This window comes from Cibotium barometz, chromosome 1 (assembly GCF_041138505.1).
Source record: "Cibotium barometz isolate CiBa-2024 chromosome 1, ASM4113850v1, whole genome shotgun sequence".
In the NCBI taxonomy this organism is placed as follows: Eukaryota; Viridiplantae; Streptophyta; class Polypodiopsida; order Cyatheales; family Cibotiaceae; genus Cibotium; species Cibotium barometz.
In genome coordinates, this window is record NC_141046.1 from 66,112,264 (window position 1) to 66,127,299 (window position 15,036).

A 15,036-nucleotide genomic window follows, 5' to 3' on the forward strand; every position below is an offset into this window, starting at 1 on the left:
ATAAGAATATTAAGCATTAATTCATTGCATTTATGAGTAAATGAATAATTATGAAATATTTGTAATAGTTTTTATATTATATTAAAAAAATTAAAATAGACCACATGACAAGTTTGGAATGTCAAAAATTAATTTGGGCACATATTTCATTCAATTTTGACATCATACATAGAAGTTACGAACTGTTCATTTTTTGCCACTTGTGGTAAAAAATGAGCACTTTATAACTTCTATGCATGTTGTAGTATATAATTATATACATAATAATAAACAAAAATGCATTAACATAATATATTACTATAAAAATAATATTCTAAGAAGTGTTTATTGGTTCTATATTTATCATCCCATGATAAGCTCAAATCATATCTTATGATCACATTATACTTTTGACTTCTAGCTATGGTGTTTGAGTTTTAGGTAAGCTAGAGCCTTGATATACTAAGAATAACTTTCATGAACTTGAATCACAAATTGAGATAAATTGTTAAAAGAAATTTAAGCTTATTCAATAAAACATAATCTAAGTATTGAAAGAAAGTATATCCTTTTTGATAACGCATATTCTAATTATGACAATTTTAATGAAACTTGTATTATAAATTTATTTTTTGATCCATGATTGTATTTTTTGAAATCAAATTTTATTTTTTATTTAATCTAAGAAGTTAATTGATATCAACTATCAAGAGCATAAAATTCATTACTACTTATTTAAGTTAAGAAAACATTACATAATTTAATAAATACTAGAAAAGTTTTTAAAATATCATATTATTCTTTATAAGTTAGCTACTAAAATCTTGAGCTAAAAGAATTACTAATTTTTAGGAGAGTATAATGTCTTATACAGAAGTTGCAAAGGTGGTTTCATGCTTTAGTAACACCTGCTCGGGAGTCCATTAGTAGATGCCCTTCCTCAACCTCCCATGGTGTAGCAAAAATAAGGGTTCCTTATTTCCAACCCATTTACAACATTTGTATTACTAGCTTAGATGGAATTTGTATATACATAGAGGCTTAGGTTAGCTCCAGTAGATTTTGGACCCATGGACATACCATTGGTGGATGGGTATTTTAAACATGAATAAGGCATTTTCAATAATGAGAAAGGACACAATCCCATTATTATAATTGAGTCTAAATTTTTGTGGAGATCTTGTGGTAGTATATTTTCCATGCATGCTTACTTCTTCTTTGTTCTAGCATTCTTGTGGATTGTGGTGTATGCATTGCTTCTTATTTGTTCTAGCATGGTTGTGGATTGTGGTGGATGCATTAAGTGGTTTGCTTGCTTACTTGTTCTCTTCCTCTCCATCTTAGTTGAAGCTCCTAGATTCCTCACATCACAAGGTTAGCAATTGCTTGTTGTTGCCGGCTACTACCACCAAACCCTTGCAGAGACCCCTACATTTCTTCACTTCTTCCCCTCATGAAAGGCTTAAGAGTTTCCCATTAGGTGAACATCTTTGAAACCACTACGAGATTTTTTTGAAAGATTTTGTAATGTTGTTTTTGAAGATATCTGCAAGGCTTACTTAACATTTTTCACCTTTCTAAGGTTAAAAAATCTAAGAACTTTTCACACTAAATCCTCTTTAAGATGTTAGTCACACAAAGAGAGGACTTTTGTTTTTTCACACATAACAAGTTGAGAAGAGATTATTCATATGCAACAAGGTCTATATTAGGCTTGTTTCCGCTGTTTTAAAGCTATTTTTCCTATTAACCCCTCAAAAGTGCACTCAAGTTTTGTAAAAAACGCGCCTTCACCTCACTATTGTGATGCATTGAAAACAATGAGTTTAAGTTTACAATAATATAAGTATAATGTCCTATGTCATGTAGCCATGTGAAAAAGAATTCATCCTCTCTGCGCTTTCAACATAGAAAGTGATTTTTTGAATGAGGAAAGAACACATTCCCTATGTTTATAAATTAAGGAGATAATTGTGCCACCTTATGGCCTTTTTCTTCTTCTTCTTTTTTCACTCATACATACATGCACATAAGAGAAGAGTTCTTGTAGTAAAAATGATTTACTCAATCAAGCACCAATGCTAGTTGACATGTTGTGTAAGGATTGTAAAGCTTCTTCTATATTTAATAATCAAAGCGCTCGCCTTATTCTTTACTATCAAAATTCTAAAAGACCTACACTTCTAATAGCATTCTTGTTTTCGTGTTATTGAGCAATTGTAATCACTATCTTTCTATAAGGTTGCCTTTGTTTCTTCATAGTATCATTGAGAATTAATTGCCAACCTATTAGGTGCGCTATGAATGTAGATTGATTGTAAAAGACTTATAATACAAATAATTTTATTGACTAGGCTTACTAAGTCATGTGATTTCATCTCTCCACCAGAATTGCACATTTTAAATGTGCAAGAGAGACCACTCTCGCCAACTCCTCAAACAATCTAGTAACAATAAAATTTGAGGGGTTTTAGTTATACAAACCTTGAAGGTTACTAGCTTGACTTCAGAGCATTGGGTGCACCGATCGAGGCAATGTGAAGAGCCACAGGTCGGAAGAGGGGTCAAACCCATGACAGTGTTTACAAAAAACCTGCAATGCACCTGATCTCATTTGTAAAATTTATTTTTGTAATTTTAAAATTCTTAAAAGTCTGTAAAATTTTTAAGCATTTTAGTTATATTTTAATGAAAAATAACTTATAAATATTGAAGGGAAAAAAAAACTTGTAAGTTTTAAAATTGCAAGATGTGAGAAGAAAAATATTATCCGTGAACACTGACTCAGACTTACTGTTTACACGTAACGAACTCCCATCATCTTCTCGCACCGGGGGACATTGGCCGCTTCTGAGGAGAACACAGACTTTTACTGTTTACACGTAACGAACTCCATCATCTTCTCACGCGCTTCCGAGGCGGTGGTTGATGACCTCCTACCCCTTTTTGTGTGGGCTCTTTTACAACACTATCTGGCCGCTGGACAGTAGCTGCATGGGTCTCAGGGCCGCTGCTTTCCTCACCTTTGTTGGGCAGTACGTCTGGTAATGCTCTCCTTGCCTTAAGATCACCTTTTCTGTATACGAACAGGCAATTAGCTGGCGGCGTGCCATCTTCATATTCATCTGAAACGTGTTCCACCCCCTCAATGCTCACGTGAGACTGCATGCTTGGTTTATCTGAAATATCCACAGTGCCCTTAATGCTCACGTGAGACTGCATGCTTGGCTTAACCGGGATGCCACTTCCTAGTTTGATCGCATCTGAGGCCACCTCCTTATTAGAGACTCTTCTTCTTCCCTCTCTCTGCAATGCCTCCCTTTCAAACACCACTTTCATCTCTTCCTTTATGCACTCTCGAAGCCCAGAGGCAGCTTTGAACTCTGGAGCATTCACTGCATAGTAGACTGATGCATTGGTAACCATAAGCAGTAAGTCCCTGAAGAAGTGCAGGCTTCCAAGATACTGGCCTTCCTCCAATCTGCCTCGGATCGTTGATATATTTAGAGGGACTCGAATCAAACTGGCATACCTAGGATTGCCCTACACACATCAAGAATTACAACGTGCTTTCAATGTCTATGCAAAAACCAGAGAAAGCAGTGTATACAAGGATTATCTTTGGAAATTCCTCCAAGATTTCATGCATGATTTTCTTGTGCACTCGTTTCAGATCGATTCTAAATGTTGCATAATTTTTGGCTACTAGCTCATGATACCAAAGGCAAAGAGGAAATTATAACCTGGCTCTCTTGAGTCTGTTGGAATATAGCAGCACAACTATTCTTAGATATTATCCTCAAACACTCTACAAGAGGATTGAGCCTTCTAGGCACCCTTGGATTCTTCTTTTTCCTCCTACTCATTGGGGACATGTCCTCCTTGCCAATCACAAAAGAGACATCCTCACTCTTCACAACTCGGCTATCCAGCTCCACTTGATGACTTTCCTCTGTAATGTACTCACTCTCTTCCTTAATTCGCAGGGCCTGCATGCTTTCATTGACCCCATGGCTTGTTGTTATTACCTTTGTCATGACAGAGCTCTCTATTGATTTCAGGTAGTCGGTTGCATCTCTTTCTTCTTTGACATTCTTGATGATGGGAATCCCTTTCTTTTTAGCTGGCCTGCGCTTTGGCACGACATGATCATCTGAGATAAATGCCACCAATCTGTTCATGCTACCTGAAGTTTGTTGGCCTGGATTTTGGGTATGAAGTTGTAGATCTGTAACCTCATTCTTGCTAGAATCAGGCTGTTGTTTGGCATCCAAGAAGGCATCAAATGGTGCTTTAACACACACTGATGTTCCACTGTCATCATGTTCCGAGGCCCTTTGGACAGAATTAGGCTGTTCTTTGGCATCCAAGGCACACACTGATGTTCCACCATAATCATGTTCCAACCTTGCAGCGGTAGCGGCAATATTTCCAAGACTATTGGCCACAGTGGCAACTACAGGTTCTTCTGCCTCGCTTGCAATCACCTCATCATCATCCTCTGTTGAGGTGTTGCCCCTCCTAGAGTCAGACAGCCGAGCTATGTCGCTGCGATGCTGCAATGGGGCATGAGCATCTGAGCTACACACGACTCGTGCCCCGGAGTCCACTTGGGGTGCAGCCAAGTTTGAGCTTTTCCCCTTTAGAGACTGCAACCTGATAATCTCATTCCGGCGTACCCTGCAAAGACGTACATCCACGCAAGAATTACATGGCCAATTAATCCACTCAAACAAAGCGCGGAAATTAGCATAACTTCTTTCAGTCCCAAGGCCTTACTCAATAGCAATATCGTCTTGATCTATCTGCCTTCTCAGTTCAGCTTTCCAGAGGTTTCGCAGCTCTTCAAGCCATGGCATGCCATCCGGTGCCTGATCCCCTACACTGCAGCAAAAGCAACAACATTAGCCTAAGGCTAGATTCCACGACTCCATGGTATGTTGGCAGCAATGTGTATACCTCTCCTTTTCTGTGGAGTAACGAGATTTGATGGCATAAAACTGTGCTCTGCAGGCCTAAAGACCACAATGTAGGGATTTCTCTCATGAGGGCAGTGTCGTACATTTTATCAAATAAAAGCCAGATGTACAAGGAAAGAACTTGACCTCTGGTGTAAATGACGGATTCTGACCCCTCCTGCGGAGCTGGGCGTCCAGCTCTGCAGTGACAAGTGTCCAATTGTGGGTTCCATGCTTGCGCACTAAAGAGGCCAATAGAAACTCCTGTAAGATGCCCCACGAGGCGCTGCTGCTGTTGCTAGATTCTTGTGGATTCTTTTGAAAATCTTGGCTAGATTCTGGTGGATTCTTTTGTAAATCCTGTAAATCTTCTCTAGGATCTTGTGGAATCTCAATGTTGGTATTCTCTGTTGCTTTTGCTTTTGCTTTTTCGTGTGATATCTGCAGTGAAGCGGCTGTAGATCCATCCCTCTTTTGTTCATCCATAGCCGCTTCGCATAAGTCTGCCCATGTCTTCTCCGGATCCCCTGAACCCTCCAGGAAGCCTCGATGTCTGCCTGTTCGTATTTTAATCGGCGTATCAAGATTAACACTTATGAGCTCCTCATGTACTAAGCTTTTTTTATATACTCTCACAAGTGGAGAGGAAGGCAGAACGGCGAAACTTTTTGACCTAATGGTGATTGGGTGGTGAGTCGTGACCTTAGTAGTTTCTCTTTGAATGGGCTTTGACCACACCAAAACGATTGACCACCCCAATTGGTGTACATGCTATTCACCCAAAAATTGATGTGTGTATGTAAGGTTGGCCCTCCTCACTCACTTTCTTTCCACGTGTCACTCCTTCCCCTCCTTCCACCTCCTCCTTCCCCGGTCCTTTTATCCTACAACTCCCCCACCTCCATTCCTCTAGCTCTTTAAAGAGAAGTTTTGGTAATATAGTGATTAAGGCTTAATTAAAATAGTTAATCATGTGGTTTATAGGCTTAAATCTCACATTAGAGGAAATTTGGACTCTTTACACATTCTCTCTCTACAAAAATGGGCTCATAGTAAAATTTTTGCAAATCAACTCAAAAGTGAGCGGAGTTTGGACATTTGGAATCTACTCTTTGAGACCTTTCCAATGATATATAGCATGATGGAAAATTTTTCATATTCTAGATGCCATCACCAAATTTGGGGACTTCTTGAATATGCAAAAATTGCCCATCATGCTATATATCATTGGGTCTTGAAGAGTAGATTCCAAATGCCCAAACTCTACTCACTTCTAATTTGATTTGTAAAAATTTCTCCATGAGCCCATTTTTGTAGAAAGAGAATGTGTACAAAGACTTAGAAGGTGTTCCAGCTCTAGCAACATACCTCTCCAAGAGAGCACCGACTCATTCGAGGGCGGGCCTACAAGTTCAACCCAAAGTATGCAGAAACTATCAAGGTGGAGCTAGAAAAGATGGAGGATGCCCAAGTCGTCTCCCCCATGGAACACTCTGAATGGCTTTCTCCCATGGTCATCTCGCCCAAGAAGAAGACCAAAAACATCCATGTTTGTGTGGACTTCCAGTATCTCAATAAAGCAACCATTAAGGATGGATTCCTCTGTCCATTCATGGATTGGGTTTTAGAGGATGTTGTCGGGCATGCCTTGTATAGCTTTATGGATGGATACACCTAGTCACCATCCACCCGGACGACCGTGCCAAGATAGCTTTTGTCACACAATGGGGTACCTATGTCTACAAGATGCCATTTGGGATGTGTAAAGCTTCGGCCACCTTCCAACGGCTCGTCATCACCAATATCTTCAAGGAGTACCTCCTCAGCTTTCTCCGTACTTTCATTGTGATAATTTTTCCAATTTCATGGGCACTCACCTTCTTTGCAATCCTTCACCTTTCTTTTCCAATCAACCCTAAAGAAACCCGAGTTTTTGTCGGACACACCGGCTATTATCCTCGTTTCATCAGCATGTATGCCAATGTTGCCCTTCCACTAACCTGCCTAGTCAAGCCATCCACAATCTTCCAGTGGTGGTCAGACCTAGCCTCTACCGCCTTCTCTCATACATTAAAAATTTCCTCACCAAAGATCCCATTCTCATCCCATCAGATTGGACGACCATCTTCCATGTCCATACCGCCGATGCAAGCCTCACTGGTGGTGGGCGCGGTCCTTACTCAGCCTAGTGCGGACTACAAGATGGATAGACCAATCTACTATGCCAACCGCCTTTTCACACCTGTTGAACAAAACTGCACCACAACTGAGCATGAATCTTGGCTATAGTTAATGCTCGTGAAAAGTTCGAACACTATCTCTTGGGCTCCCACTTCGTCATCATCTCGGACCACCATGCTCTCAAGTATCTTCTTAATAAATCCCCAGTGGTGGCTGGTCATGTTTGGCAGTGGGTTTACTACTCTTTCAAGAATTCGACTTTGAAATCCTACTTAGACCCGGCAAACATCACGTCATGGTAGACCACCTCTCCCACATTGACATTAGGGAGCCTGCAACAACAGGTATTAATGATGACCTTCTAGATAGTGTCCTTTTCAAAGTTGATGCCACCCTAGACTGGTGTGGGGATGTCCTTGCTTTGGTTTCCACATAGCTGGCACTTAAGTGCCAGCTTCTCGATGAAGAGCCGACCCTTCCAAATCATAGCTGGCCAACTCTACAAGGCTAGTCATGATGGTGTTTTTTATGCAAGTGTGTCAGTCCTCATGAAGTACCTCACCTGGTCGAAGATGCCCACTACGACCCTAGTGGTGGTCACTATCCTGGCCACATCTCGGGCACCCTTTTGTTCTAGCATGGCATGTGGTGGCCCACATTGTTCAAAGATTCCATTCAATTTGCCAAATCTTGTGATACTTCCCAACGGTGCAGACCGAAACCCACCCGTCAAAATCATCGGCCCCTTTAGATCTCCCTCGCTTAGTCCCGATTTGAGAAATTGGGTCTTGATTTCATGGGGCCCATCAACCCAGTGGCACACCCGAGCCAGTGCAGATACATTCTTGTTGCCGTTGATTATGCAACCAAGTGGGCGGAAGCCCAAGCCACCAAGAATTGCACGGATAACATGGTGGCTGGTTTCATATCCTAGGACATCCTTGTCCGCTTTGATTGCCCCTTGGAAGTCACCAGCGAGATAGAGGCTTCCACCTTGTTAATAAAGTCATCATCACCTTACTAAGCAGCTATAAGATCACCACAAGTCATGTGCTTATCACACCCAGGCAAATGGGCAGGCGAAAAGCACCAACAAAGTACTCTATCACTTACTCCGCAAGATGTACCATCAACATCCCAGTCATCTTTGGTTGGAGGCACTCCTCGGCACCTTGTGGGCTTATCAAACTGCCTTCAAAGCAACAACATGCCACAGTCCCTTTCAACTGGTCCATGGTTTGGAGGCCGTTTTGCCCTTTGAATTCAACTAAGGGTCATGTTTAGTGCTTCAGTGCTATGTCTGACCATCTTGGACGAAACCCGGGTACTAGCAAACCAAGCTTTGGAGGTGAAACAAAACAAAATAAAGGCATGGCATGATCGACATCTCATGAAGCCCCGATTCTAGAAAGGCCAACTAGTCTTGATGTACCAAGCTTGTTATTGAAATGGGAAAAGAAGCTCCTCCCTACTTGACCATTCCTCATCCACCAAATTCTTTCTCACGACATTGTACAACTCTGCACTTCGGAGGGCCTGCTTCTTCCATTGGTTAATGGCTCCACGATCAAGGCTTATCACCCAAAGGCCTCCCTTGTCGCCTTCCCTTAACCATAGCTCACCCCTTCCAAAAAAACCCCCCACTCCAGCCACCATGCTACCTGTTTCCATTTCATAGGAAATAGTTGACGGCGGCAAGTTTACCCAACCGACATGGCCTACCGTGGGTGAGTTTTGTTTGTATTTTGGCTCTCCGTCCCCATCCATCACCTTCTTTTGTCTCTATTCCATCTTCCACTCCTAGCTCCTTGCTTCCATTTTCTTGTGGGCAACCCTTATCGGGTTCATCTTCCATGGTTGAATCACCTCCCTCTAGCTACCTTCCTCCATCCTCTTCCCTTGTAGAATTCCTCCCTTCACCATTCCCATCCTCTAGCTCTTCACCATCACGACTCCCCTACCTCATAGCCTCTCTGTAGTGGGGAAATTTCCGAGGATAAAAATTTCCATCATCCATCATTGTCTTGTTGTTGGAACGTCTCCACCACTTCACTTAGGTGGCTTACGTTCTTAACCTCTCATCCATGATTTCCACTTGTTTTTTCTCTCTCCTCCTCTCGCGACTCGGCCATCACATCACTTCATGACGGCTCTTCCTTCTTTCTCCAAGACTTTCCCCATGATTTCTCTCTCTCTTCCTCTCCTTTTTTGCGGCTTTCCCTTGGTTTTCTTCTCTTTCCTTCCCTCGTCCGACCGCACACCCCCCCTTCCGACTTGTCCCTCAACCCTTCCTTTCGACTCATCCCACAACCCCCCCTTCTAACTCAGACACAACTCACCTTCCGACTCGAACACAACCCCCCCTCTCACTCATCTGTCTACCTCCCACTCACAATCATTTGACAACCCTCCCCCTCCTTGCCTCGTACATTGACCCTCCCCTCGGCTCATTTGAAACCCCCCTCACACTTGTTAGACAACCCCCTTCCCCTTGCCTCTTCTGTCGACCCTCCCTCTCATTAATTTAGCAACCCCCTTCCTCTTACCTCGTTTGTGCCGACCCCCCCTTTGATTCCTCTGACAACCCCCTTTGATTACTCTAACAACCCCCTTCCTCTTGCCTCATCTGTTGACCCCCCTATGACTCCTCTGACAACCTCTTCCCCTTGCCTTGTCTGCTGCCCCCCCCCTCTGACTCCTTTGAGATAACACCCTTTCGATTACCATTTTTTAGGAGCATCTGTCAGTGCCAATAGACAAGTTCAAGTCTTGGTTCGAAGCAACAGGTGAGGAAGTGCTGAGGAAAGAGAATCGAGTGCTGAGGAGTACTATCGCGGAGTTGAAGAAGAAGCTGGAGGCAGAATGGAGTGCAGCAATGGACCAGATGGCAATATTACGGGATGAGACACTTGATAAACAAGATGATACTGCAAAAGGCAAGCAAGGTGAGTCTTTGGTGAAAACTATTGTTTTAAATGTTCAAGATGATGCGGAGCCGGATGCAGCAAAAGGCAAGGAAGCGGAAGTCAGATTGGGTGTAGTGGACAAAAGTGTTGGCAAACCCATGGATAAGGCAGAAGGTTTGGAGGATCAAGGGATTGTGAGTCCGAAGTCAGCCTCTGGCTCAAGCCACCAGGCTGTGCCACGTGTTTAGGGGATGAACTTAGGAGGATTATTATTTTGTCATATGATATGTAACCTTAGGGAAATCAAATGTGACTTTTGGGATCTTAGGAGAAGTTGGAATGTCTTTTGGCATTGGATATAAATTGGTAGTTATGTTTGTGCGCAAGAAAAATGTAGACGGATGTAAGCAGAACTGTGTTTTTGGGCAATGAAGAAGTCAGCAAGTTTGTCAATTTGTCGGTTGATGTTTATGTTTTTGAAGCTTTAACAGTAATGTTTATCAGTCTCATTAATGGAAGGTGTTCCTCTCTTTATAGTACTCTGTACAATGTTGTTCATCTTTATTTATCTTAGAGAGAATGTGGAAGTTAGAGTTTTTTGTCAGATCAGAAGTCAGGTTATTTGTCATCCTGTTCAATCTGCTAGGAAGTTACACTAGTTTACAGTGGTGTAAGGAGAACTAGGGCTATTTTGAGGACACTTTATAGTGATCCAGGTGTATGCAAGTCTAAGAGGGCTAGGTACCCTATTGTGACAGGTTGAGATATGATGGATATACATCCCATCATCATTCTTACATGGTTAAAGCAATACAGGAGTTGAAGCCCACTTGTTTTTGAGTAGGCACTTGGAAATAAGAAATGGGAAGATGCCATAAATGAGGAGATGGTATCATTGGAAGCAAATGCAACATGGGAGTTAGTTCCTTTGCCTAAGGAAAAGAAGGCAATTAGATGTAAGTGGGTGTACAAAGTTATGAATAATGCTAATGGTTCAGTGAGCAGGTATAAGGCAAGATTGGTTTCCAAGGGCTATGCAAAGACTTATGGTATTGACTATGAGGAAACATTCAGCCCGGTTGCAAGAATGGAAACCGTGAGAGCTGTCATTGCTATGGTTACAGTAAAGGGTTGGTCTTTATGTCATATGGATGTAAAGAATGCCTTCTTGCATGGCGATTTGCAAGAAGAAATATACATGATAGATCCACTAGGTTATGAGAGTGATGCACACCTAGATTTTGTGTGCAGGTTATACAAAGCCTTGTATGGCTTGATGCAAGCACCTAGAGCATGGTCAAACAAGATCAGGGAGTATCTTGTTACCATTGGATTTTAGATATCCAATGTAGACTTTTCACTTTATGTGAAAAAGATAGATAGAGGGATCATGCTATTAGTCATCTTTGTGGATGAATTAATTATCACTAGTGATAGTGATTATGACATACATGATGGAAGGAGGCCTTTGAAGTAGAAGTTTGGGATAAAGGATTTGGGTGAGCTACAGTATTTCTTGGGCATAGAGGTGGTGGTGAGATCACCTCATGGCATTTTGTTATTTCATAGAGGTAGTATGTTTTGGAGATGTTGTCTAAGTATGGTATGACAGTTTATAAGCCTATTTCAGTGCCACTAGAGCAGAACACAAAGCTTTCCACATAGATACATGTGAGATTTTGAAGGACCCTAATACGTACAGGACATAGTGGACAGATTGTTCTACATGACCATTATTAGGTTAGACTTGAGCTATGTTGTTGGACTTGTGAGTCAGTTTATGCAAGTCCCTAAGCCACACTTGGATGTAGCTAGATGGATTCTCAGGTGCATTAGGTCCACAATTGATTATGGACTTTTCTATGAGGTTGATATTGAGATACAATGACATGGGTACACAGATACCGATTAGGTTAGTAGTGTCACAAAAAGGAGTTCTACTAGCGGCTTTATGTTTTTGTTCGAGAGTGTTGCTATGAGTTGGAGCAGTAAGAAACAACCAACAGTTGATTTGTTGGGTATAGAGGCAAAGTACATGGGTGTTGCCATAGTAGCTTGTGAGATAGCTACTTGGTGATATAGGTGAGCCCATGTGGATAGGGTAGTTATCATTTATTGTGACAACATGAGTAGCATATAGTTATACGATAACCCAGTATTCCACACTAGAACGAAGTATATTGAGGTTCATTATCACTTTGTGAGGGAGAAGGGTAGTAGGTGATGTAGATCTGGTATATGTTAGCACATATGATTAGGCAGTGGACATCTTCACAAGGCATTGGGCACAAAGAAGCTCCACAAGTTTAGAAGCTTAATTGGAGTGCAGTGTGTGGAGTTGAGCTCAAGGAGGAATATTGAGATATCAAGCTCAACTAGTGCAAACATTGATGATCCGCCTGGGTGATAGCTTTCGCACTTATGCCACTGGCATGGTTGGTGAGATTATGGTGGCTGATATGCCCTGCCAATGGATGACAAGCTGTGTAACAACCACTTTGGAGTACTAGAGTTATGGCATAGCCATAACATCAGCTCATACAGTTGAGTTCACACTATGGACTGACGACCATTGTATGTTATTGTAGTAGAGTACTTTCCCTTATAGTATGTATTCTTATCTTTTTAGATATATGATTGTAGAGAAGAGAAAAAGATAGAAGAAAATTCAACCATCCATCTCTCTCTTGTGTCTTGCCCTCTCTTGTGTGTATGTGTTACTTGTAAGGAACTCTAGCTCTCCCTCTCTCCTACATTCTCTTTAAGGTACATAAGAATCCATAACAGAAAGAGAGGTATTGGGAAAAACAACAACCAATTTTTATGTTTCATGTGAGTTATCATGCCCTATTTTACTTGGTCAATAAACCAAACTTGTAAGGCAAGATAGCAAGATGGATGTTGTTATTATCACAAGAGTTTAACTTTATGATTGTCCATACATTGGGAAATGAACATGTAGATTTTCCATACACTGGGAAATGGACATGCATATTTTCTAAGTTGAATAAAGAACAACCATTTAGAGTGCATAACTAATTTCCAGATGTAGATATATTCATCTCACTACATTAGATTCCTCAGTGAGGAATTAGTTTTATGATATGTTTGACTTTATCACCAAAGGAGTGTTCCCTGACATGAAAAAAGACCAAAGGAAGAAGTTAGCTCTTAAAAAGCAGAAGCTATGTGGATGTTAAATGTGAAAAAGAGGAGCATATCAACTGCTTAAGAGATGTGTGCCAGACCATGAGCAAAGAGATTTTCTTGTAGAAGCCTATCAAGGGATTGCACAAGTTCATTTCTATGGAGACATAACATGTGCATGAAAGAATTTCAACTAGGTGGCTAACTGTTTTAAAGAGTGCATGGGAATATGTAAAGTATTGTGATGTGTGTCAGAGATTGGGATAACCAAGTGCAAGATATCAGATTATGCTACACAACCCTAAGTTTCCCCTAGAACCTTTTCGAAAGTGGGGGTTAGATTTTTTGTTGGACCATTTAAACCCCTAGCTCAAACAATAGGAAACATATATATTTTGGCCACCACATTGATTACTGCAAACAAGTGGGAAGAAACTAAAGTACTCATGATAATACAACTAAATCAATGGTTTTTTTTAATATGAACGGATTATGACAAGATTTGGTTGCCTAATAGAACTTGTAAATTCCATATCTCTATCTTACTAAGACATACACAAGGGATTATGATAAGATTTGGATGTCCAATAGAACTGAAGAGAAATCCACAACTACTTGTGAGCTCGATGATAGTATATTGGACCAGGTCTTAGCTATGAGAGGTTCTTGTTAATAAGATGTGGTGTGATGCAAATGAATGTGGATGTGGATGTGAAGATGTGAATGGATGAGATGTGATGTGGATCGGGGTAGTTGTGATTGGATGTGATGTAACATGATGTGGATATGGGTAGATGAGAATGGATGAGATGTGATGAGGATAGATGTGATGGGATGCAATATAATGTGATTGGATAAGAATGGATGAAGGACGATGGGAATACATATGATTGAATGTGGATTAAGCAATGTGAATAAATGTAGAAGAATGTGGAATAATGAGAAATGATGTGGAACGATGTGGAAAGATGAGAGTTCATTAGAAACTATATTTATGCATGTTTTTAAAGGACTCTTATGTCAAGAATGGCAGGAAAGCATTTTGATCATCTTGAGAATGAGGTCGTGGAGACCAAAGTGATAAAGTTGCAACAGCTGACGGAGAGTCAACGAAGGACGTCTCACGTAGCAAGGTCGGCCGAGGTCTTGACCAGCCTCCTCGGTTCGATTTAAATGGTGAGCTTCCGGTACGGTGGATGAGGGACCAAGGAAGCGGCCTATGAGTGAAGCGCTAGGTGACTTGCGAAGGATCCTAGAGGGTGCTAACTATACGGTGCTCGGGCTCTAGGTCGTCGAAAGATACCCACGCGTGCGTCGAGGAAGAAAATGGAAAAAGGTGTTAGAGCTGTTTTTTGAACTCGGGGGCATGGATCTGGTTGATTGACCTTGCTGGTCACGGATGAGTTCAGGGCTCTTTTATATGGGTCTGTTGGTTGATCTTGCTGATCTTTGATGGAGAGTCCATATGGATTTTTATAAGTGAATATATTTTCGGGTACTATGAGTTAGGAACTATTGAAAAGGCCCCTGAGTGGACAGGTGGTGAGTGTTCTGGTTTGCCAATGATGCCATAGGTACACCGATGAAAGAATGATTGGAAATTAGAATTCAACCGGATATTTTGGAGGATTATGATTAGTGATACTATGGTTTCATTAAAAGATTGTTTTAAAGACAGCTGAATCTGTGAAATAGGCAAATTCATATTGGGTGTGTAAGTGGTGTGACTATCTTGAAGTTTGCATAAAGCACCGGCTAGGGGGCCTGGGAACTCTTTTCCCTGGTACCCGGGGACAAAACATAACCAAATTCCTAAATGGATCCTATCACTACAGTGGTTGGGCGGTTGGCTAACCTCTGGGACT

The 15,036-nt window shown here is 41.4% G+C and overlaps 1 protein-coding gene across 1 annotated transcript; it reads right to left on the reverse strand.

Moving 5' to 3' along the window:
- Positions 1-2,555: 2,555 nt before the first annotated feature.
- LOC147642342 (uncharacterized) lies at positions 2,556-5,494 on the reverse strand. The gene is made up of 6 exons (XM_086778079.1): positions 5,085-5,494; positions 4,939-4,994; positions 4,759-4,863; positions 3,723-4,659; positions 2,774-3,522; positions 2,556-2,583 (listed from the first exon to the last, which is right to left on the reverse strand). The coding sequence occupies exons 1-5, from the start codon at positions 5,421-5,423 to the stop codon at positions 2,875-2,877; spliced, it is 2,085 nt and encodes a 694-aa protein (XP_086634205.1). The 5' UTR covers positions 5,424-5,494; the 3' UTR covers positions 2,556-2,583; positions 2,774-2,874.
- Positions 5,495-15,036: the final 9,542 nt, after the last annotated feature.